At 42.9% G+C, this 23808-nt stretch overlaps 1 protein-coding gene across 1 annotated transcript in view; it reads left to right on the top strand.

The window, feature by feature from the left end:
* Positions 1–4: 4 nt before the first annotated feature.
* Positions 5–23808, top strand: part of LOC135903872 (uncharacterized) — a 30610-nt gene continuing 6806 nt past the window's right edge. The window contains exons 1-6 of the mRNA XM_065434286.1: positions 5–221; positions 746–875; positions 5473–5567; positions 7849–7941; positions 13670–13732; positions 16481–16561. Of these exons, the coding sequence (XP_065290358.1) occupies positions 105–221; positions 746–875; positions 5473–5567; positions 7849–7941; positions 13670–13732; positions 16481–16561 (579 nt within the window). The 5' untranslated portion in view covers positions 5–104. The remainder of the gene's footprint in view (positions 222–745; positions 876–5472; positions 5568–7848; positions 7942–13669; positions 13733–16480; positions 16562–23808) is intronic.

Genomic DNA, 23808 nt, shown 5'->3' with positions numbered 1-23808 from the left:
CCGCTTCCCGACCAACAACAACAACAACAACCGTAGACAGCCGTTCGGTGTGACCAAGAGGTTTGCGTTGGCATTCGAAATATTTCGCTAGGAGTTTTGAAACTATGCCTTCGGTGCTGGATCGATCTCGGCAGAAATGGTACCATCGGCGTCCACTGTTGAGAACAGCATATTTCACGGACCTGCAATACGGCAGCTACATAGCTGGAATCTGCTCCATCGTAAGTTCATCGTCAGCTTGTCCGTGATGTTTGGGTGTGTTCGGTCGTTCGGTTCAGTGGTCGCTCATGCGTCTAGAGACGCTAGAAATGCCACGGTTCTGAAGTTCGATTCTGTGCAAGAGTATGCTTGTATCGCATCAAAGTTTGCCTTCGATGGTGAGCTCGTTACGACCTGCGATTCCGCTGACCGATCTAAATTAGGTCACTTTTTCGGGCCGCACCGCATCTTGTAGTTTCCAAGTGCCCGCTTCTGCGCGGCGCGTTGATCGTGGATTTTATTATGTATGCATACGTGTTTTGCGTTAACGTGTCAATAAAAGCACCGCAGAGGAATAAGTAGCGGCAGTAATAAATTAGGTGCTTGAAATCGTCTAAAATTATAAGGTTAGAGATATTGCGTCTGCCGCAAACAGTGCCGAATTTTGGGCATACTGTCCTCAGCTCTGGTGGTTCCTAGGCAGGGACCGCAGCATTTGCGCCGTTGTTTTAACTATCACTTTCTGCCTTTACTTGCTTTTGTTTAGGTTGAAAGTATCTTCATGATCTTTCTGGCCGTCTTTGACGTCTACTGCCTTGCGGAGGCATCTCCTGGCTCGACACATTACCGATACTTTGGGTTCAGCTTTTTATTTGTGTACAGTGGCAACCAACATGGTAAGTGGGGTCATGGAAACTGGGACTGTTATCAAGTTATGACCGCGTAGTTAGGCACTATTATGTGAAAGGTTGAGAGTTTGGTGTGCTGATGGTGGGGACATTCGTGTGAACTTTCGCATAATATCGTTCAAACTGCACATTTAGCAGAGCTTACTGTTTTGAATCGAACTTTCAGTCTCGAACATGTAACGAAAAAGGTATGTCAGGCATGCATATGCTAAAGTTAATTCTGACAACCTACATAATTCCACAGTTTTTCGGATCCTGTAGTAATGGTAACAGAAGAGGAGGACAAAGAGCCAATGTTTATTTGCGTTGCATGTTGTTCATACTAAATCTCTGCTTGTGGAATAAAAAAATCGGTATTTACCTAACTATGCTAGAATGTTATGAAGGGAGCCTTTCAATCTCCTTGAAAAGCAAGCCTTCTCCTAGGATTAAAATTTTCGTGTGACTCAATAATTGCACCCCCAGCTGTCCACCACTTCTCCAAGGCACATACCTACTATATGAGCTAACCAGGAAACTTACAACGGGCAGTAGTGCGAGGCCAAATTACCTAACAGCCTCAGGTACTGAACCCTTGAAACAATACATATATATATATACACAGTAAAAGCTTGTTAATTCGAACCGCAAGGGGAAGCCGCTTCAGTTCGAACTAACGAAAGTGAAGGAGAGCAACAGTACACTGCGATTTGGAAGCAGTAGGGCATGTCAGAAATTTGGCGTGTCGGAAAGTGATGGCGTGTGCCGCGGGCACACGCCATCTTCAAGTCGAAGCTCTGGGTCTGACTGTGTCACACCACCGATGTCCACCGAAACGAACGTTAGCCGAGGCCTAACACTATCACAATGATTCGCGACGGCCGATACCTCCTAAGCTGAAAACAGAGGTGCACAACTGATGAAGACTGCCGAGACAAAGACGCTGAACATGTGAAGGTGGCGAAGGCCCTGATTCGTTGGTTCTTGATTGCAAGCGCAGCTGCGACGTACTTGATTCGCTGTGTTTTGGCGCTTGCCGTGCCATCTCCGCACAACATTAGCAGCTGTACAAGATTTGCAAAGCCTCCAAGATTCGCAACGGGCAAGAAGTCTTGGAGGTTACGTAGAACGGAGAGGCGGCAGCCGCCACTGCCTTCTGGCTGACCCCGCGTCGGTTAGATTTTTTTCCGATTTTGCCTTCTCTCGCCGTTCTCTCCGTTTCGGAGGCAATACAGCCTTGTGTGTAGGCAGTAGGCGCTTTTCTCTGGCCGTGTGCCAGGTGAGCGTAGTTCGAATTATCCGTGAGGGAACCTTCTCGCGTTCGAATTAACAGACTTTTTTATACATAGACTTCTGTGGAGCTTGGCCGGACCAAATCGTACAGTTCGAATTATCCATAAATTCGAATTATTAAAGTTCGAATTAACGAGCTTTCACTGTATATATATATATATATATATATATATATATATATATATATATATATCTTTTTTACTTCCAACTTAAAAAGAATAGCATACAAAAGTTACTCGAATCACACTACTACAGATGAATTATCTGCCTGGGCAGGCATCATATGCAAGAAAATATGAAGCAATTATTTCACTAAGTATTACAATAATGAACTTTCTAGTTACAAACTTTACTGCATATGTTTATATTGGAAAGTTGAAAAGAATCGTCATAAATTCTAGTTCTATGTTTCCACATTTAAAGATGGCCACGTAACTGCAATTACTGGTGTCAAGTTATTCATTCAACTCATCTGAATATACATGCGGCACGATTACCTTCAACTTTTTATGATAAATATGTGCTGTAATGTTGTTAACTAGGAAGTTCATTAATATGATTAGGTTAATTACTGGATTGATTGCTTTGACCTTTCATGCAGATGATGTCTACCTAGGCAGATGCTTAATCTGTAGTGACTAGTAACCATTGTAGGCTTTTTTTATCACAAAGTAGTTGAAGAAAAAAAACCGTGTGTGTATCTGTATATATACATACATACATACATATATATATATATATATATATATATATATATATATATATATATATAGGTAATGCAAGTTGTATTTTCACCCACCTTCATTTCCTATAATTTATTATTTCCTTCATTCAATTAGTAAATACGATTAATTTCCCCACTTAATCCCCTTTCTCCTCGTACATGCACGTGCACACACACATACCAGGTGTTTTTGCAAAGACATTAAGTAATTTCTAAAAATCGGCTTTGGTTGATAGCACAATCATAGTCCTCGAGCTAATCTACTCGAAGAGATGGACATTACTTGCATGAGAAATTGAAAAGCATAATCTACCAGGTAACAAAAATGAACTAATTAAGTTGGTAAACAATTACTTTAGCTCACATATTGCAATTTACAAATTGTAGCTCGTGAGACTTCAAGGCATATCCACTTGAAAATAAACTGCAAAAGAGTACGCATTTGGGCTGGTTGGTTCATGATTACGAGCAATAAAAACAGCGCTAAACGACGGGACGAGTGAAGGGACACAGACAACGGCGCTGCTGATATCGTTGTCTGTGTCCCTTCACTCGTCCCGTCGTTTAGCGCTGTTTTTATTGCTCGTAATACACTTGAAAATAATTCTGTAGATTGATTTGTACGTAGTGCAGCCCGATCGGGCTATTGCAGGAGCGGGTGTGAAAGGCAGAGAAATGAAAATAGTAGGTAATACAGGCAACACAAACAATACAAACAAACACAAACCAAAACTATTCAGTGGCCGCCAAGAATAAGGTTAAAGGAAGAGAATGAGTAGGACCAGGCAAAGAATTCCAGTACTCGATTACACGGGTAAATAAACTGTATTTAAATGTGCCCGTATGGGCGAAATAAGGTGCGATGTTTAGGTGATGGTGACTTCTAGTATTATATGGTTTTGCAGGAGTTAGGTAGTTATCCAAAGATATATGTCAAGAAGAGGTAATAATGCAATGCAAAAACTTCAGTGATTCCGTGCGTCGGTGATCTGAGTGCGGTTCTAAGCCTAGAGATGAAAGCGCTGTATACATCATTTTGACATCATGACATCATTTTCAAGATATGCACCATAAAACTTGCTGCAGATGTGCACTGTCGTTCCACTTACTTTTTTAATAAAAGGCTGTTTTATGCATTGAAGCACAAAAGTAACAGGACCACCAGTGTATTTCTTCACAGAGTTCAGGAATTAATATCTTGGAACTGGGGTCATCCGAAGAATTTGTTCCAGTTGGATCAGCCTTGCGGACTCCCTGGCTACATTTTGTAATTTGCAGTATGTGCTGTAAGGCAATTACTTAAGTACCTAATTGGGGTATTTTGGTTAATAAGCCAATTGTGCATTTTGATTTCTTGTCCAAGTAATGTCCGTCAGCTTTTATAATCCAGCTCAAGAATTATAACTATGCTATCTGCCACATTTTTAAAGATTGCTTAATGTCTTTATAGAAACATTATGTATATGTATAGGAGAAAGTAGAAGGTGTTATTTGAAAATGATGATGGCATAATGAAGTGTTATCATAAAGTAAAACCTATAATTTGTTATTTGAGCAGTTACAAATGAGACTGTCTTCACCAGGGCAGGTTGAAAGTTTCCAAGTTTTTGTGGTGTTTGGTTGCGGTTGCGCAACGCTCCAACGGCAGAGACTTCCGTCACCTTTGAATGCAATTGCAGGGGAGAGTGGTTAGTTTGCTTTGTTGCTCTCTACATGCTTCTAAACTGGAGTCTCTTACAGAGACTTACAGATATGGCATAAGCATTTTGGCGCAACATGTGTGCTTGCATTATTGTGCACGGTAGGCGAGCATAGTCAATGGGGAGCCACCATGCCAGTCAAGGGATTGTCTGAAAATACCATGGCTTCTGCCCTGCCCTACAGAGAGTTCCACTCTTAAAACAGTTAACAAAATAAGTTTTATATTTTATATGACTACAATGCTTCACTGTGCCACCATCTTTTATATATACATTCAAACCTCGATGTAACTAAGTTGGAAAAATCGCAAATGTGCTTCATTATATCGAAATTTCATTATAATGAAATTCAACCTTTTATTTTCTAAGACTTGCAAAATTTTCCGACTTATTGGGCAATCAGAAAAAGCGAATTTGAGTGAGAAAGAAATTCATTTTGCTGAATTTGAGAGTCAGCAACAAGAGATACAGTTTCATGCTATGTTAATGATATCTTAAAATTGGCAGTATAAAGCAAAGCCAGCCATGCTTTTGCGTCGGCTCCACTCTGGCGGCTTATTGCATCGCCCGTAGTGGGATGACATTTGCCATGACGCAGTGGGACGACAATATCAGATTCCCTCTAAAACAGGGTGCCCGAGCTGCATATGTGCTTAGCCGCACTGACAGCCATGCACAGAAGTTACGGATAACTAAATTCTTTCTTAATATTGAGAATATTGTTATATTGAAATTTGTTATATCGAATTGTATCGATATGGATATCGAATATCCTTCAAGAACATGTTCAGTAGCAACACAAACAAATTATTTCCTTTTGGGCAATTATGTGAGCACCACTTCTTTACTCTATTACTCACATGTTCTAAAATATATTTCTCGTTTTCAGTTCGAAACCTGCTAATTACTGTCTCTGTGATCTCATTCATGATGAGCGTTGCACTCTTGATCACTTCTGTCATGATGGTGATGGCTTTAAGAAAGGTAAGGCTTTTGGTGTAATATAGAGACAGTGATTTCTGCAGACTCGCTTTTGAGTGTTTGAGACTGAAACTGGGTAGCTTAAGCTCCTGAGTTGCATACATGCCAGTTTTTAATCAAACATGTTGTGGTGGTTCAGTGGTTGTGTCTTTGTGCTACTGAGCACAAGATTGTAAATTCTATACCCAGCCATGTTGTTGCATATTGGGGAAAGGTGAAAAATGCAAAAGCGCTCACTCTGAATGTTTGGTGGATGTTAAAGAACTCAGGTTGGTAAAATTAGTCTAGAGCCCTGCCCTATGGTATATTTCATGGCATACTTATTGCTTTCTGAGAATAAAATATTACATCAAGTGTAATTTCGTGCACAAGAGACTTCTTTGGCTTTATGCAATTATTATTGCATATAATAGGACTGTTTTGTACCATGTTTGCTTCAGTCAGTCCGTTCAAGGACTAGGTGCCTTATATGTTTAAGAAAAAGAAAAGCAACCATTAGAGCAGCTTCTTCACGTTCATCATCACGTCTGGCAGTCATTTGCAAAGCTATTTTCAAGATTTACTTAATAGTCAGAAACATCGTACTGAGGGTATTTGTCAGGGCCATTACATATCAAGTTAACTTGTCTTGTTGAACATCTCCGATTTCTTTGAAAAAAAATCATAGTTTATCACCTCACTGTGGGAAATACCACCTTGAGAGATTTCTTGGTGTCAAGAGGGCACCTTGAACATTGCATACAGAAGTGAAAATAGATTGTGAAACTACAAAATTAGTTTATTGCTTTTTTCCACTACTTCAAAGCTCATTCTCTGTTATGTAAGAATGTTAATCTTTAATGCTTATTACAAATAGCCAGATTTATTGCAATTTTCATTGTTTTCAGCCACGAGAAGAAAGAGGGTTATCCGAGGGGCCCGATTTTTATTAGTAATAATAATTGGGCCCCTCGGTTAACCCCCTTTCTTCTCGTTTATTACATAACGAAAGTCTCAAATCCGGCAGCATTGATGCCTTCAGGCAGCATGTGTGGGTTTATTGACCAGTTGCCTTCACCCCCCCCCCCCCCCAAAAGAAAGATCACGTTCTCGTGACGCCTGCGCAGAAAGGACGTTCCACGTCTGCCGCCAAGGTCTGTGAGTGGTGGCACTGGCTAACACTGCCAGGGTTCTACTAGGACACATAAATACCCAAGAAAGTGGATGGGAAAATGGTGCCGCGGTAGCTCAATTGGTAGAGCATCGCACGCGAAATGCGAAGGTTGTGGGATCGTTCCCCACCTGCGCCAAGTTGTTTCTTCATCCACTTTCATTTCCATTAATTTATCATTTCTTTATTTCATTTATTAAGCACAAGTAATTTCCCCTGTGTTTTCCTTGGTGTCAATGTTTGTTGGCTTCTTATGATGCGACTAATAAAAATTGGGCCCCTCGGTTAACCCCTTTTCTTCTCGTTTAATCCCACAACGTGTACTATACAGATGTGTGTGTTCTTTTTCCATCAGCAAAATAGATGGCTGACTTGCTCAAGCATCCCCCATGTTTTTAATGGGGGACATCCTATGATTTCTCCGCTAATTTGGCGTCTGTAACTTGGTAAAATAGGGTGTCGGAGAACACTTGTCTGCAACTACAACTTAGGACCACAACTTTGTGGCCAAATGGCCAGGAACTTTAAACAAATGTTAATTTTATAATGACTTCATTATCAGCAACCTGCATTAGCTTGAATCACATGTTTTCATGGTTCACTGCCATTTTGCAGTGCCAGCAAAAGTAAAAGCTTATCTCAGCAAAAGTAAAAGCTTATCTAGGTCTTCTTTTCACTTTGTGTTAGATGTTTGCAACAGCACAGCTTGTGAAAACTTCAGAGGTTATTGCATTCTCTCATCGTTTTAATGTCACTTTACACAACATACTGGGAAAATGAAGTGCATGTTAGTGCAAAAAATATGGATACAGTAGCAATGGCCACGTGAAGTAGAAGCAGTGGTTTCAATTCTTTTCATATCTGGTCGTCTGTTGCTGCCAAATTTTTGTTTTTTCTGTTGCTTCACTCATATCAGTCAGGATGACTTCAGTTGTAACCTGGTGTTTACCTAAGAGTATAGTGTTGATGGTGCATGCGTGTCCTAGCACTAGCTTTATTGTGTGTTTTTATAAGTGCTATATGTTCTGAGCACCTAATATCACTATTAAAGGCTAAAGAATATGTTCATTGTGGCTTTAACATTTCAAATGTTGTACAGAGGACTTTATGTAAATTGAATTCTTTGTTTTCCAGGAGAAAGAGGCAAAGTTTCGTCCCTGGTTGTTCATTATGTTCGCATTCACTGCGTGGAGATTCTTTGCTATTATCTTCCGTTCTATTTGCAATGTAAGTGGCTTTTGTATTTTCCTGCGTAATGTCAATTTACAACTTTACTTTTACTCATCAGCATAACATAGTGGTACATTGTATCTAGGAACTGCTGTTGGTAATTTTCATTTCTTTAATTTCTCATGACTGTCTATTGTTTTTCACAGGACAGGAATTGTAATAAAATAATCACTGAAGTAGTATAGTGCTGTATGTGTTGTTCATAAAGTTGTTCATGCTGTCCTTTTTAGTTTGACAAAAAGCTGAGCAGTTGGTGTACGAAAGAATGACACAAGTAGAATGTAAAGAATAGGCGTTTGTGTTGTCCTTTTCGTTGCTGTTCTGCCTGAGTTTTGCATGCCTCTGTTTTCATAGCTGTTTATAGTTCCTGGAATGCATCATGTAACCGCACAAGAACAAGGGACAAAGAAGGAACACACAAGACAGGCGCGGAACTTCAACTAAGATTTACTCCAGGAAATCCCACATTTATACAAGTATAAATGCGATCTGTCTTGTGTCTATAAACACGCCTGTCTTGTGTGTTCCTTCTTTGTCCCTTGTTCTTGTGCGGTTACATGATGCATTCCAATAACGACCACCAACTAGCCCGCTTATCCCTGTTAAATATAGTTCCTGTTCGGTGCTTGCACTTTCAGCCTGCTTATACCTCATGCTAAAATTTCATAAAACTTGAAGTTATTGTGTAAACCATCATGTTGGAATTTGTAAGAGGCAGGAAACAATAGAATATGGAATTGAGCCTTAAAGAAGTCCTGAAACACCCCTCGGGATTGGTGATAAAATGCAGTCTGTGGATAGCATATGCACCTGTGACGATCTCAGTCAAATTTTGCAGTCATGCACGGTGCATAAAGCTCGCAAGCAGAGCATGAAGTCACTTTTTTCTCAAACACTGTCTTTTCAACAGAAGCCTTCTCCTCGCTCTTTTCCGCCTGCTATATTTTATCATGTAGCAGATTCCCATACGCAGCTGCTGTTGGCTAATAACTGACATCAATCAAGAATGGTGTTTGTATCAGTGTGGTTCCTCCTACTGTCTCTATGTTATGTATTGATGCAGTGTGAATATACAGGCTGAAGTAAGCAAGAACCTGCTTTTGAATTTCGATAACAATTACGAACTTCCTGAAGAAGCCAACTGTCGTCTGCTGAGACTTGGTTGTAGCCACCCGTGTAGGAATTAAACTTTGGCCACGCTGCTTATCACTGTCGTAGCCGTTGGGTCTTCCTAATTGTATTAGTTTTGAACCCTCGGCTAGCCTCAAACAACGCAAAACCTACGGTCAGACCAAACGTATGCTTGCCGGCATGCACCGACTCCTGGCCGCTCCTGGCTAAATGCCTTGGCAGACATCGCTTCGTAGTGAGCAATGGACAGCACTTCAAAATGTGCAAATTAGTTGTGCTGGAAAAAGCTGGTCCACACCACATGTAGCATAGCCAGTCTGGAACACATGAGCATGAGCGCACACACCAGCCTTGTCGGGCACAAAGTAAACGCTGCGCATACGCACTACAGTTCCATGTAGCTGTGGTCTGCGATGTAGTGTAGATACTGAGGGGTTCAGTAGTACTATGGGGTTCAGCGACGAGATTGCTCACTGAGCGCACTGTGGCTCACTGAGGACAACTGCACTTGGCGCTTTGTAAGTGCCAAAATTGGAAATAGGGGCATCTGCGCGAGTATACAAAATCAATTTAAACTGTGCGCCACGGCGACATTTTGTAGGCGGGGCGTTGTGGACATGCCCTACTCTGCCACAGCCTTTGCACTGCAAGACATTGAAGGAGGAGTGGGAGCACCACAAAGGGGATCAGAGGCGATCTTTAAGCGCCAGTAACTCTGCTTCTGCTGCACACATTGAAGTACATTTTGCTGTAATGTATTTCTGGAATAGGCTAGTTTAACTTAAAATGCATTTCTCAGCTTCATTAAAAAGTGCTTCACCCACTGTAGTTGCTTAGTGGCTATGATGTTGGGCTGCTAAGCACGAGGTCATGAGATCGAATTTCGGCCACAGCAGCCCCATTTCAATGGGGGCGAAATGCGAAAACATCCGTGTACTTAGACTTAAGTGCACAATAAAGAGCCCCAGGTGGTCCATATTTCTGAAGTCCCCCACTACGACGTTCCTCATGATCAGATCATAGTTTTGACATGTGAAAACCCATAATTTAATTTTTTTTAAAGTGCTTCAAGGCCCCTTTAACTGTCAACTATAAATTTGTGGGGGAAGCCAATGTGATATGGTGATTCAGGATGGATAGTCCAAGCGTAAGGGAAGCATGCTGGGATTTAACGACGAGAAAACACTTGCTAGTTCAAAATTATTCTGAATATGATGTAGAAGTCTCCAAAAGGTGGGAGGCTTCGAGCATTTATTATGATAAGTTTAACCACCATATTTGATCTCTTTCTTCCATCTTCCTCTTCTTTTTTTCCATGACTGCCTTGTTATCTGTCTTCATCTTCATCTGCTTCCATTCCTGACCAGGGAATCCTATATGTGACTCCTTAGTACACATAGATAAGCACTCCATAGGAAAGCTTTGATCATGTAATTGTAATTTTTTTTTATTGTTGCATGCTACTGTCATGCTGCAGCACTGGATCTTTTAATCCTTTCTTTAAGTCATAGTCTCTAGGTTTTATGAATTTATGTTGAGTACATGCGGCTTCATCTGGTCTAATCATCTAGCTGTAAAAGAAGCAGGCTTTATAAAGAGCATCACTAAGTTTATGGGCCTTGGAGGAGTACTGATATGACATTTTGGACTAGATGTTTTCTTTTAGTTATATGGAGGTCCCAGCCTTCTAAATCTTAGGTACAAAAAATATTGGCAAGTGGTATAGTGCCCTAAGAACTTACTATAACAACACTTTGGTGTAAAACACCTTCATAAATATGTGTCAGTACTTTTTTAATCATGTCTTCACAAGCAAGCACTTCATAGGCAACTACTATTGCACTCTTGACATGGGACAGAATAAATGTGTCCCCAAAGCTGCTTTTGTGTGGAACTAAAGAGAAAATCAGCCAGTGGTTTGTTGAGAGTGAATTATATCTTCCATTATTAGCGCTGAAGCATGTCAAAGTGCAGGAGTGTGAGAACTGTGAGGCTACCTTTTGTTCGTACCAGTCAGCAATGGCCAGTGTGCGAGCGATAGTATATAGATGCACCGGAGCAAACTGGCTCTAAAACAAACCATGCAACGAAAACCGAGAGAGGGAGGTGCGAGAAAATAATTCCCCGTATTCTCACATAGTGGCAGCACATGCCAGGAAAGAAAAAATTGTGAAATTGGCGTGGTTTTTAAATGTACAGACGGTGCCATAAATATACGGAATCGACCATGTTGGACTTGTTCACGGCGCCGTATATTTGTGTCATTGACCCTGAAAGGGTTAATTAAGACTAATTTTCTAATTAGGTTGGATGCAAGAAATAATCTGAGTATCTCCAAGTGACGGCAAACATCACCACCTTAATTCTGTCCACCTATCTGCATGTTTTTAAGGTTTGTCTCAAGTTAAATGAAACACCCTGTTCTTGCTACGGTGAAACCTGTCAGTGTACCTGTCAAAAACGGAACTCGGAGAAAGTGCGATAAAAGGGGAAAACAACGTGTATTATTTATTCGCTTTGCACGACAAAAGTGTTATTTTTGTTTGATGCCACGGCGGCCTAGCAGCGATGACAGCAGCCTCGAACTTACTGAAGCTGTGAGCCAGCTTTTCAGCCTGCCTCCTCTTCTCGGCAAACACTCGCATTGCAGATTCCTCGTTGGCGTTGCATATTCTCTGTGCTCGGGCGCGGTAGCATTGCAGAAGTCTCTGGGCACCTTTTTCATTGTAGGGTGCTGTTCTCATCACAACAATTGCATTCATGAGGCTGATGTAATTCGCAGCTTCTGCCACTGTCTGGCCTGAATCGCTCGTGCTGTCGCTTTCCGTGTTGTCCTCATCACTGTCGTTAAGCGACACTTTGGCAACAACAGAGGCAACGATGGCAAAAAGACGAACCTCGTAGCCAACATGGCATCTCTTCGAGGTCGCATCAGCGTCACCGAGCAAGTTCTTCGCACTCCAAATGTCACACACCGTAGTCAACAGTAGACCCCTGTCGCGTGCCAGCGCCAACTTCTTCATGTCACGTTCGATAGCACGAACTACGTCTAATTTTTCTCCCATGCTGAGCACCCGGCGTCTTTTTTATCCGAGCTTCGGCATGACACAAGGCCTTGCTTCCACAACACCACAACACTATCTGGCAGGGCGCCGAAGTGATGTTGATGTTGATGTGGCTTCACACGCATACGCACAGGGCGCTTGGAGGCCGTTGTTCTGATCTCTGTGGCTTGTGCTGCCGGGCCGCCCGATAGAGACGACGCACTGCCATGTTTGCGCGCCGAAAAGTGTGGAAACACTACGTGTTAATCGATACATATGCAATAAGCTGGTACGGTTTATGTGAATACAAAACACATTATGTTCAATGGCTGTTGGGTCGGGGATTTGACTTTACTACTTTTCAAGTGAAACTACTGTTTTAGCGGGTACGGTTTAACGAGGTTTTACTGTAGCATCAAGGGAGCTCAGTGTTTATTAGTGTTATAGATTGCTGATGCCATAGTCTGGTTTCCTGTAAATGGATTCTTGAAAGCTGATGAGGATGAGGAAGTGAAGGTTACACCGGCTAACTTCTAGATAGAAGTTAGTGAGAAAGTTAGTGAGCAATCACGAGGGATGAAAATGGAGGGATTGCATTGTAATACATGTATACCAAATGATCTACTAGTGTTATCCGTGTACTTTGACAAACCTGCAGGATGATATGTAGGCTTGCTCTTCAAGCTTGCATATTTTTGTGGACATACTGGTAGATGATATAGATACACGAAGACCACACACTCTGGACCTTTTGTTATGGCTACAAGTGGCAAATAGCCTCTCCTACAGTGATTCAACATTGCTCTACCACCTATAGCTGAATGTGCCATTTACAAACGCTTATTCTTAGTGTACTGGAATGGCTGATACACCAACATGCTGTACTTGTGGAGCTGAAAAAATTATTGGACACCTGTCGTGCACATGCCCTCAATACGATATCTAGTGCATCTCTACAGACTGCGCCAAGCCTACTGGATTCTTGGACCCTGGCCATATCTGTCGCTGGCACAGAATGCACTGCTGCATTTTTCAGAGATCCAGCCTCACTGACCAATTATAGTCGCCCTATTGTGTGCACGCAGTGTTTGCTTTTTCCCTCTTCTTCTCTTTCCGTTCTTTTTTTCCTTACCCCCACTCTTTCCCTCTTCTTCTCTTTCCGTTCTTCCTTTCCTTACCCCAAGTGCAGGGTAGCAAAACCTTCATCTAGTGGACCTCCCTGCCTTTACCCTCCTTGCTCTCTCTCTCTCTCTACTTGAGCCTACTTTTCACATCACCTATTCCTTGATAAGTATGACTAGCTGCAAGCTCATGGCCACAACTGTAATAAATGACAGTCATTTGCAGCTAATGATAATGTGCAGTAGTACAGCAACCAGTGACAACTTTCTCTACTGGACTGGCAGCATACTCCACAAGCATGCATCCATAGCTTAACACTTTCTTTTATGTTAGTGTATACTCTTATTTCTGTTGAACTTGACGCAGTGTAATAATTATGTGAAATAATTAGTTAAGTGGTGTTTGTTATATTTATCTTTATTTTTTAGGACTTGTACTTCTCGTACCATCAGGCTGTCCTTATCATCTGGATTCTTCTGATTGCAGCGAATGTAAGTTTTTTGTCACCACAGCAGCAATAATCTTGAAACAAAGTTTGTTCTTAGCTTTGTAAATAACTCACAATGAATGATTACTGCAATTTTCCTGATTTTTGTCAGAACTGTTTCAAGGACCCTTTAAAGGGCCCTTGAAACGGTTCGAAAATTTTTTGTAGACACATAGGATACAGCTAAAGTTAATCATTCACACCGCAATTTGTGTGAAGCATCTCATAATAAGAGAGCTACAGATGATTACAAGTTACCCTTCTTCATAGCCATGCATTTTCTCCTCACTTCGTTCGCCGAGTGATCGGGGCTAAGCTCCGCCTTCACTAGCTCTTAGTCATGATCGCATGTCGTGTCGTCTACTTCCGGTTCTCTAGGAGTGAGCATGCGAAGCCTCTCCAACCTCTCCGCCAGCTGCTTGGCAGTCAACCCCAAGCAACAGCTATTGAAGCAGCATGCGTTGCAAGCAGTCTGTCGCAGTGCCGAACGTGTCTGGTATTCTGGTAACCGAGGCGAGCTGGGCGTTTCGATGGAACGGTGGAGGCGTAAAGTCAAGCTGATCAAGGAACTGTAGTGAAGACATACGTGAGCTGCCTGATTGGTCTCCACGGTCCAACCACATGTTGGTGCAGAGCTTAATCAGCCAAACAAAGAGCTAATATTGCTCGAACCAAGTGTAAAGCATCTTAAACATTTACAAAAACAATGTGTTGATGATTACGCACCTGTGAAAAATTTACATCAATGGCAAAGAAGAATACGCTTCGTTACTGCTACTGTGTTTGCTTGAGCTCTGTGTCATCAGGTGGCTGCACCATGCAGACCATTCATGTTTGCACTTCTGCTCATCCCGTGAAATGGCATGGTCAAACGGCCAGGCCCTGTCCCCTTGCTCTTGTGTTTACCTTAATACTGGGCTCACGAAACGCTGTTGTGGTAGTAGTAATCTTCCGGTGTATAGTGATAGCTGCAAACACACAAATCCTGGCGCAGATCAGATAGCGACAGTACGATGTGCTGCAGCCACTCGGCTCACAGAGAGAGTGACTGCAGAGGGACACGATGTCGCAGCTAGACATATTGCCAGTCGCTATGTTTGCAGCCCACAGTGCAACAAAGTGGAATCATGGTGCTCGCGAAAAGACTGAGACTGACTCTGGCCGTGGAGCTCTCATCAAAATGGAGCACATTGTAACACAAGCAGATGACGCTTGCTGTGTGCCGGAAATGCTTAAGTGTAGTGAGAAATTGTTCTTGTGCATTCTCTTTCTGTTACTTTCTTTTTATAGAAGCAAATTAACCAACATTCCAACTATTACGAACAACATTTGTTCACCATAAAGTTGGAAAGATTATTGGTGGTGCGCCCTGGGCAGCCAATTGGATAGCTCGCCCTACTAACGTCATTAGGGAAAATGACGTCCAATGGGAAGGTTTGGCGTGAAATTCAGCCTAGCGATGTGCTGTGATCAGCAGCAACGTAAATTTTTAAAACCTTATAATAAATTACATGCTTTACGCGGAGCACTTAGATGTGTCAATTAATGATCAGAAAGACCTACTCTAATGACTCAGTACGTAGGTACGAAATTGTCAAGGTCGTTTCAGGGTCCCTTTAATTTTAGCATTATCGCTACGGTATGTTGCAAATTCGCGATTTTTGGCATTTAGGACACTCAATGGTTGTAGCAACATTCTGTCCAAAAACCAGGAAAGTGCCATGTTTTTTGGCAGGAAGTGGACATTTTCTTCTTATGCAGTAAGAAAGCTTTTTGCTCATGCCATCTGGTGGAGGAAATAAGTGACAACATCTGCCTAAGAGGAAGAGAATTCATGGGAAGTGGCCTGTAGCTAGACATTTTTTCTCAGGGTTTAAGGGTATGCACTTGACTGGAACAAACGGAGGGACAGGCGGGTGTTGTCACATGTCATTTTGTGCCCTGGTACACATAAATTTCAGAGGTAGGATGGTGGAAGGGAGGTGGAGGGCATGTGCCTGATGCATTCAATCACGAGGGCTAAAAGAATTTAAAATTTCCTGCAAAATATTTTTTCTGTAGTGCCTTTAATAATTCCCGGGTTAAAGAGTTAAAAGGCCAATTTGAAAGTTTCCTAATGGATGTGGTTTATAAAGTAATAGATTTTAATTTTTCTGCAGCACTACTTGCATACTAAGTATGCAAGTAGGGCTGCAGCAATTCAGGCCCAAAATCTTGAAGCAGCAAGTCTTGCTGCTTCAAGATTTTGGGCCTGAATTATTTTTTAGAAATTGAGGGCCTTGGCGCATGTTCCTAATTTTGCATCTCAAAGAATTTGACATTTAATTTTCAGGATAACACATTTGATTTATGTAACTTCACCGATTGCCTGATAAATGCATTCCAGCATTTATCATTGTTCTTGCTGGCTGCTGGGAGAATGACTGGCCATGCCATGCAACACAAGGCGAGCTCTGGTCCGCCCCCTTGAAACACCCAGCAGTCTGAGCTGGCCTGGCTTCACGGGAAGAAGGATGTTGTAGCTGCAGTGTTTTTCTTGCGGGCCATTGACGAGTATGAGAACCTGTGTTCCTACATGGTTAAACAAGCTGGGTCTCAAATACACAAGCGTCCTTCTAAGGCAGGAAATGGCTGTAACAGCTTTTTCTCCTTAACGAGTAGTGATGTGATTTAAGCACTTTTCATTGTTTGTTAGTGGGGATGTTCGGTGATCTGAATTCACTGTAGCAGATCGCTCTTGTTTTCGTTTCAGGTATTTGCTTGGCTTATCGTGTATTCTAATTATCAGGAGTTGACAGACATCACAAGGCTTGAGGATATGGCGAAACTGAAGGTGAGTATGATAACCATTTATTGTATGCAAGCTTAAATTAAGACTAGGAACTGCAGTAGGTTTAAAGAAAATATGTATACCCATACATGATGTTGGTATCAAAATATTGCTATGTTCAGGAATTGTTAAATAGGTGAATGTCCCTGCACACAAGATTTCTAGTCTTCCCTGCCAAGTGTGGCCAACTAAGTGCTGTACTGTGTTACAGCCTGCAACTACAGAGACACAGAACGGAATTCAACCTTTTTGCTCAACCTATGCCCTATACACTTTTGACACTGATAGTACTTCAGCAGTGTGGGTGTCCTACCAGATCATGATGGAATATGTCCAAAGCTTGTCTGATTTCTCTCTGCTTTTCTGCCACCACTTCTAAGTTTCACTATACAATTCACTGCTGATTGACGAATTATTAGCAAAACACTGACCACTGCAGACATGGCCACTGCAAAAAAAATTTTCCACATCATGCCATGAAAGAAGGAATGCTTCCCGCGGCTGTGCTGCATGTTCTGGGTATTGCCAAGGGCCGAGTTTTGAGAGCATAGCGCAGTGTTTGTCAACTTTTGCTTCCGAGGAGCATGGCTCAACAGGTTAGACCATGCATGAGCACTGACATCTCTTTGGCCTAATGTTCGCAAAGCAGCAATGCAAGGTACACATTTCTTGGGAGTGGAAGGCACCATAGATGAACTCAAGACTGGGTGATACCCAAAGGGGTTGTTGGACGGAAGCTATAGTGTGTACGTATCTTGTGCTGTTTTGAAAAGGCCTCCTCTGCTGTTGCTCTTGCAGCTGCACTAGTCTGATCTAGTCAAGAAATATTCAGTGGAAACTGCCCACTGTACCTTCCGAGGCCAAGTAACATGGCTATTATGATGCGGAAACAATGCACGTTCCTTGTGTCATTATCGAGGTGCTGGTAATTTCGGTTCCGTTTTATGTGATCTGCCATGGTAGCCCATTGATTACGCCGTCACGCTGCTGAGCTCAAGGTTGCAGGTTCTATCCCGGTCGTGGCAGCCGCATTTCAATAGGGGAAAAATGCAAAAACGCTTGTGTACTTACCTACATTTAGGTGCATGTTAGAACCCCAGCTGGTCAAATTTTATCCATAGCTCTCAACTACGGCATGCCTCATAGTCATATCGGGATTCTGGCATGTGAAACTCCAGAATCTAATCTGATTGGTGTTTTCCTTTTTGGACTGACCGCAGATGCATTTAGGAGCATCTGTGAGATTACAGGTACAAATGGTGGCTCCTTGTAGTTTTCGTACGGCAGGATAGATGGCACAGTGACGCATTCTGTCCTTCACTTGGCAGTTGGAGTTTATTGTTGCTTATAGCTTATTCAGTTGAACTGCATGTTCTGTGGAAAAATACATGGAGTTTAATGGAAGTAAGATTGGGAAATGAAACAAACTTTTTATATTGTGGCTTTTGCTAAGTCGAGGTTCTTTATATTGAAGTTCAGTTGTAATTGGTTACACCATGGGGCAAGTGACCCAGTGTGGACCCTCACCCTCTTTAGGAAAGCAAAGTAACAAAGCCAGTACTCTTGTGGTAGCTTTGCGTAGTGTTTTGATTAGTGGAACATGAGTGGTCTGCTAGCTGCTGCAAGTTTCAAAGCTGGGCTTTTGCAGCACAACGTGCTGTAAGTATTTCTGCACATTGTTGCAACAAGTTATGGCGACGTTGGGCATTTACTTCGCGTCCAGTAAACACATTGAGAAAAATCTGCTGCAGGCCTCGTATAAGTAGCCCACTGCCCTGTAGTTGCTATAAAACAAACCTCCTTTACAAAACCACTCTTGTTACCAGTCACATACAGGTTCAGTGCAGTCTATTTCACTGATTTTGCCACCTTTCTAGTTTTTCCTTTGGCATTCGAAGACTGTCTGCCATTGATTTGCTTGAGTGCTTCAACAAGTTGGACGGCAGGGGCTATGTATAACACTATCAGGCATCTTGTATGTGTTATTTAATATATGTTTATGGAACAGAAGATTTCTCTATAATAGAAACCTACCTAGCCCAATCGCCATCCTGTACCTTGTTGAGGTGGTGCTGGTAAGCAAGCCTTCTAGAGTCAGTTTCCTGAACTTCAAAGGAAGACCAGTCATTGTCCCTTTGTACTGCTTCAATTAACCTTTTCAGATGCTGTTTGCTTTTTCTGCCAAAAGAAACATTATTTTCGCCTGAAACGGTCTATGTGATAAGATAAGACAAAATCACGAAGTTGTGGAGAAAAAACAAACTCGGTTTATTTTTTAAGAAAGTGTACTCAGTTGTGTACAAAGCATCTCAGTGGTCATGTAGCTGGCAGAGGGATTTTATTTGTAAGATGTTTGAAGGATCGACTCCGCTTCTTGCTAAGACACAGTGACACCTGGCGCTTCAGCAAAATATTCTTGAGTCACGCTTGCATTCTTCACAATTCCAACTGGACCAACGTACTTGTTCCCCCGAGATTCAGGCCCTTGCTCAACAGCATCATACTGGGCATCAGGATTGGGCCACTGAACGCGTTTTCTCCCAGAAAAGTTCAGGCGGTAGGTCTTGAACTTCAAGTTCAATGCTTCTTTGTGCTTGGCACAGATGCAATGAGTACCTTTGCAAACTCTCGTCACAAGTGCATCAACTTGAAGCTTTGTCCTCCGTCCTGTTGGATAACCCTTAATGGGCAATAAAGAGCTTTTCTATCTCTCCAGATGTGAGATGTGCTTGTTCTAAGAATGTCTAGATGTTGTGTAGGTGTGCTCTGCTGCATGCTCAAAAAGAGCTACAAGCACGTACATCTCAAAGCAGTTGTATAGAGTATACGATTCATCTTGCTGTCGATGAGGCTGCAGAGCTCCGTCTTAGGCAGAGAAAAATATTGTCTCCTCTATTAAAAGTTCCTCTGAACATTTGCTGACAAAAGTATTTCTTGCTGTAATACATCCGGCAGCTTTTTTATCTTTGTGGTCAGAAGAACGCTGGGAATGAGTATTTCCTAGTCAACGCCATCTCCATCGCTTTCACCAAAATCTGATATGTTAGTGGGAGCAATGTCTTCAAGCAGCGTCCTTTCTTCTTTTGTGTTTTCAAATCAAGAGACTTTCTCCTCTAGAATGTTGTGCAGGGTACACACAAGAAAGAGCACAGGTACCAGTGGGGCGTCACTTCGCGTCCATTTTCACATTTTGTACACATTTGTAACCATGCACTAATTCCCCTGCTGGCAAAGTACTCTTAGGAGCAAGCCTACAAACCTTGTCACAGTAGCCGACCAATTTTTCGGACTCCAAACATTCTAACTTGATGCATATTCTACACTTCATAATTGTGCCATCAGGGTTCCCATAGAGCTAATGCATTTTCGCGACCGATTTCGATTTTCCGAGTTCAATTTTCCGGACAACATTTTTTAAAATCTTGAGCCGCCTGACTACCTTCGGATTGGACCTGAATTGGCATGGATCGGTATAGTAATTTTATTAGCAAGTATAGGCTGAGTACAAATCCATGTGATATCGGTGGTGCCTGTTGTAAGAAACGCCGATCTTAAAGGCAATCCTTTTGCCTGTAGCCTGCGGCGGAAGTGATTTTTAGAGCCGGAAACCCTTTCTGCGCGGCCAGTTTTGGACACCACCTATGAACGCCAGATGATGCTCAAGATAACCACCATCATCATCACTTTTGCCTTAATGTCGTAGGTGTTGTCGCATACATTTTCGTCCAGCGGTGATCCGCCAGCTTTTATCCAGTACAGTGCAGTTGAAATCATTGCCTGCCATCACTAGCCGCCATACAACATATCATCGCTACTTCAGCATGTTGTGACCATTCATTCAGCACAACGCCGACGTGTTTGCAACGCCATGGCCCCTTCTCTTCACCCGCCACCGCCAAACGTGTCGAAGAAGCGGGGAAAATATTAAACCATGACGCTGGACAAGAAGGCTGCTATCATCAGGCTTATCGAGCAAGGGCGGACCCAAGTTGACATCATGAAGGAGTTTAATATCTCCAAACAGACCTTGTCTGATTACATGAAAAACAAAGAAAAGATCATGTCTGCAGTCGACCGGTTGCACTGCAAAACTACAAAAAAATGAGTGGAAAGGACATCAAAAGCTTGCAGCTATGTAGCCCTGCAGCTGTGGTTGAAAGGAGTCTTAGCAAAGAACCTCCCTGTTTCAGGCAACATGCTCGAGCAGAAAGCCGAGATGCTCGCTTCAATGGGTGGATCCGTGGGTTTAAAAAAAGGCACGGTGTCTCTCTCAAGAAAGTTTGTGAGAGAGCGGTTCCGTGGATCAATCTACTGTCACAGATTAGCGGACGAGTAAGTTGAAGGCTCTGCTACAAGAGTTATGCTCCTGCAGACCTTTTTAATTGTGACGAGACAGGCCTATTCTTCAAAATGCTGCCGGACCATTCTCTTTCCTTTACTAATGAGACCTGCGCTGGTGGGAAGCAAGTAAGGAGGGGGTAACTGTCATGGTCGGGGCAAGTGCGGTTGGCACCAAGAAGCTGCCCCTTCCAGTGATAGGGAAGGCGAAAAACCCGCTTTGCTTTAAGGGTGCAAAGAACCTGCCTGTGTGTTACAATGGCAATACAAAGGCCTGGATTACACAAAGCTTGTTCAAAGGTGATGTCCGCTGTCTGGACCGGATGTTTCAGCGCCAGAAGAGACAAGTGTTAATAGTCGTAGACAACTGCGGGGCGCATGGGCGCCGTAAACAACCTGCAAGCTGTTTGTCTTGAATTCTTTCTACTGAATACAATGAGTGTGCTCCAGCCAATGGACCAGGGGGTCATTAAAAACCTCAAGCTGCACTACCGGGCCTGTTTACTTGGCCGCACACTCATGTGCTTTGACAATGGGAAGACGTACTCCATTAACCTGTTCTCGGCACTTGGCGTGCTTGCGGACACCTGGAAGACTGTGCAGCCTTCGATGATTGCAAATTGTTTAGGCATGCTGGATTTTACAACTCTGAAGAGCCTGTTACTGAAGAGGCAAACAGTACTGCTGAAGACATCGACACCGGCGAGCAGCTGATTGCCGACTTGTGCAGCAGTGGGATGGACCTTCCCGCTGGTGTTATTTTTCTCCAGTTTACCGTGATCGACAACAGCAGAGTTGTGCGTGGAGCTTATGGACAACGAGATTGTGTGCCAGGTGACTGCACCGTTACGAAAAGATTCGGACTCCGACTACGACACCTCTGGCCGCCCGCAACCATCAACACAAAACATCAACGCTCTAATATTGTTGTCTAGTGTGTATGATGAGAACATGACGCTTGCACAGATGCAAGCAGACGTCGTTACAAAAAGCAGGAATTTAAAACAAGGGACCATCCGTGACATTTTCAGTCCAGTTTAGCTGGAATAATGTTTGGTTTTGCGACTCACGGATTTTTTTGGACTGTCCTTTTATTTCGACTATTTTCGATCCCCTCGAGGTCTGGCAAATCGGTCGGCTACTGTATATGTGCAGTCTCTGAAGAATTTCATACATTTGACAAATTTGTAAACATCGCAGGGCACTCGAGAAATGCTAAAAACAAAAAAATAATTATTCGCGCTTACCAGCTGTAGCTACCACAGGTGTGACCTAGCTGTTTGTTTCGGTGAATAATTAAGGCTTCTTTAGTCAGATGGCTCTGTAAACGTGCAGATTAACAGAGCAGAAGCGCAACGTGTGGGTAAATTAAATATGCCTAGCTTTGAACAAATATGCTGCAGTTATTGCATTTGTAAAATGTGCACAATTGTGTACATAGAGTTGCAAAGGGTTAATTAATGTAATACTGCGGGTACCAAGCTCAGTATGACTTCATGCTGCTTAGTCTTCAGGGCTTGCTGGTAGGCCTACAGGTATATGCCAGAATTGCCGAAGGTCAACCATAGTACCACTATAACTTTCCATATGGCGTGGCTATTTCAAGGTGGTCGAAAGCTTACAGCACTCATGAGCCAAGGAAAATATGCTGCATAACTTTTTTTGTGTGCAGTTCTTCCCCAAATCTCTGGACGTAATTGAGGATAGTTGGCATGGCTATGTCCAGGTTACATACTGCGTCTGTAGTAAGCACTGTCTGGAGTTGTGACCTGATCCCTTGGTATTGTAACACTCCCAAAGGCTCGGTCTTCTTCAAAACAGATAATAGAACAAGTATATTTCAGGTTTCTTTCTGTGGCTTGTCAATAACACCACATTGACGTTGCAAAATAGTGCTAATGGTTGGCTTAAATAATGTCCTCCTTCACGTATCTAGGGTTAAACTTAAGCCCACATTGTTTTTCTGTGCGTGTGGCTGAAAGCATGAACAAAAACAGATACAGGAAACCCTCGCACCCTTTTAAGACCACTACCAAGGAAACATACATTATTGTCCTAGTTTATCTCTGCTCAAGAATTAGTAGAGAACATTTGCAGGACGCGTAGGTGTATTGGACAGTGCTGAAGCTATTGGCCTCGAGCTCCACCGGTGGAAAAGCTGGTGCCACCGTCGGCGTGACGTTCTATTAGGGATCACGTGGACATAGCGGCCGTGTCGACTGCTTCGGGAGCGCCGAGGCGAGCTGAAAACGAGTTTAAATTCCCTCGTACGCTGCGGTCCTCATTAAATGGCGAGATTTTCCCGCTTCGAGTGTCTCCTTTACAACGCTTGAAACCCCTTCAATAAGTAGTGGCTGCCTTTGAAGGCGCGCAACATAGTAGGCTACTGTTCGGTGCCGCAGTGCCGGACTTACGCAACGGAGCCCGGTGTCAGCCTTATTCACACGTAGCCGCAGGACAAGAAGCTGCGGGAAGCTTGGCTCGCGAAACATAAAACTGGCAAACAGTCATCGGCTACAACTCGGGTATGCAGCAAGCACAGACGCGAGGAAGATTTCTGCTACGGCGCCGGGTCTGCGATGTTCGGAAAACGCGCACTTAGACGCTCGCCCGAGTCCGCTGCCCAACTAATGTCATGACGGTTTGGTCTATGAACTTGTTGATGCTATAGATGCTGGCAAGTTCACTGGAGTGGAATGGGATCGGTAAGAAGCACATTAAAAAAAGAATGGCATATGGTCATGTTTGTGTTATGTATTAATGCACTGGATTACAAAAAAAGAAGCAGCGGGAAGTCGCACGCTGAGAACACCGATAAACATACAGTGCGGCGCAACTCGAGAACTAATATTGAAACGTCCAAGAATTTAGAAAAAAACAACAACATTGAATCGTCGCGACGGCACATCACA

The sequence above is a fragment of the Dermacentor albipictus genome, chromosome 3 (genome assembly GCF_038994185.2).
Source record: "Dermacentor albipictus isolate Rhodes 1998 colony chromosome 3, USDA_Dalb.pri_finalv2, whole genome shotgun sequence".
Classification (NCBI taxonomy): domain Eukaryota; kingdom Metazoa; phylum Arthropoda; class Arachnida; order Ixodida; family Ixodidae; genus Dermacentor; species Dermacentor albipictus.
The sequence above is the reverse complement of the archived record's forward strand: the minus strand, read 5'-3'. Positions and strand labels throughout refer to the sequence as shown.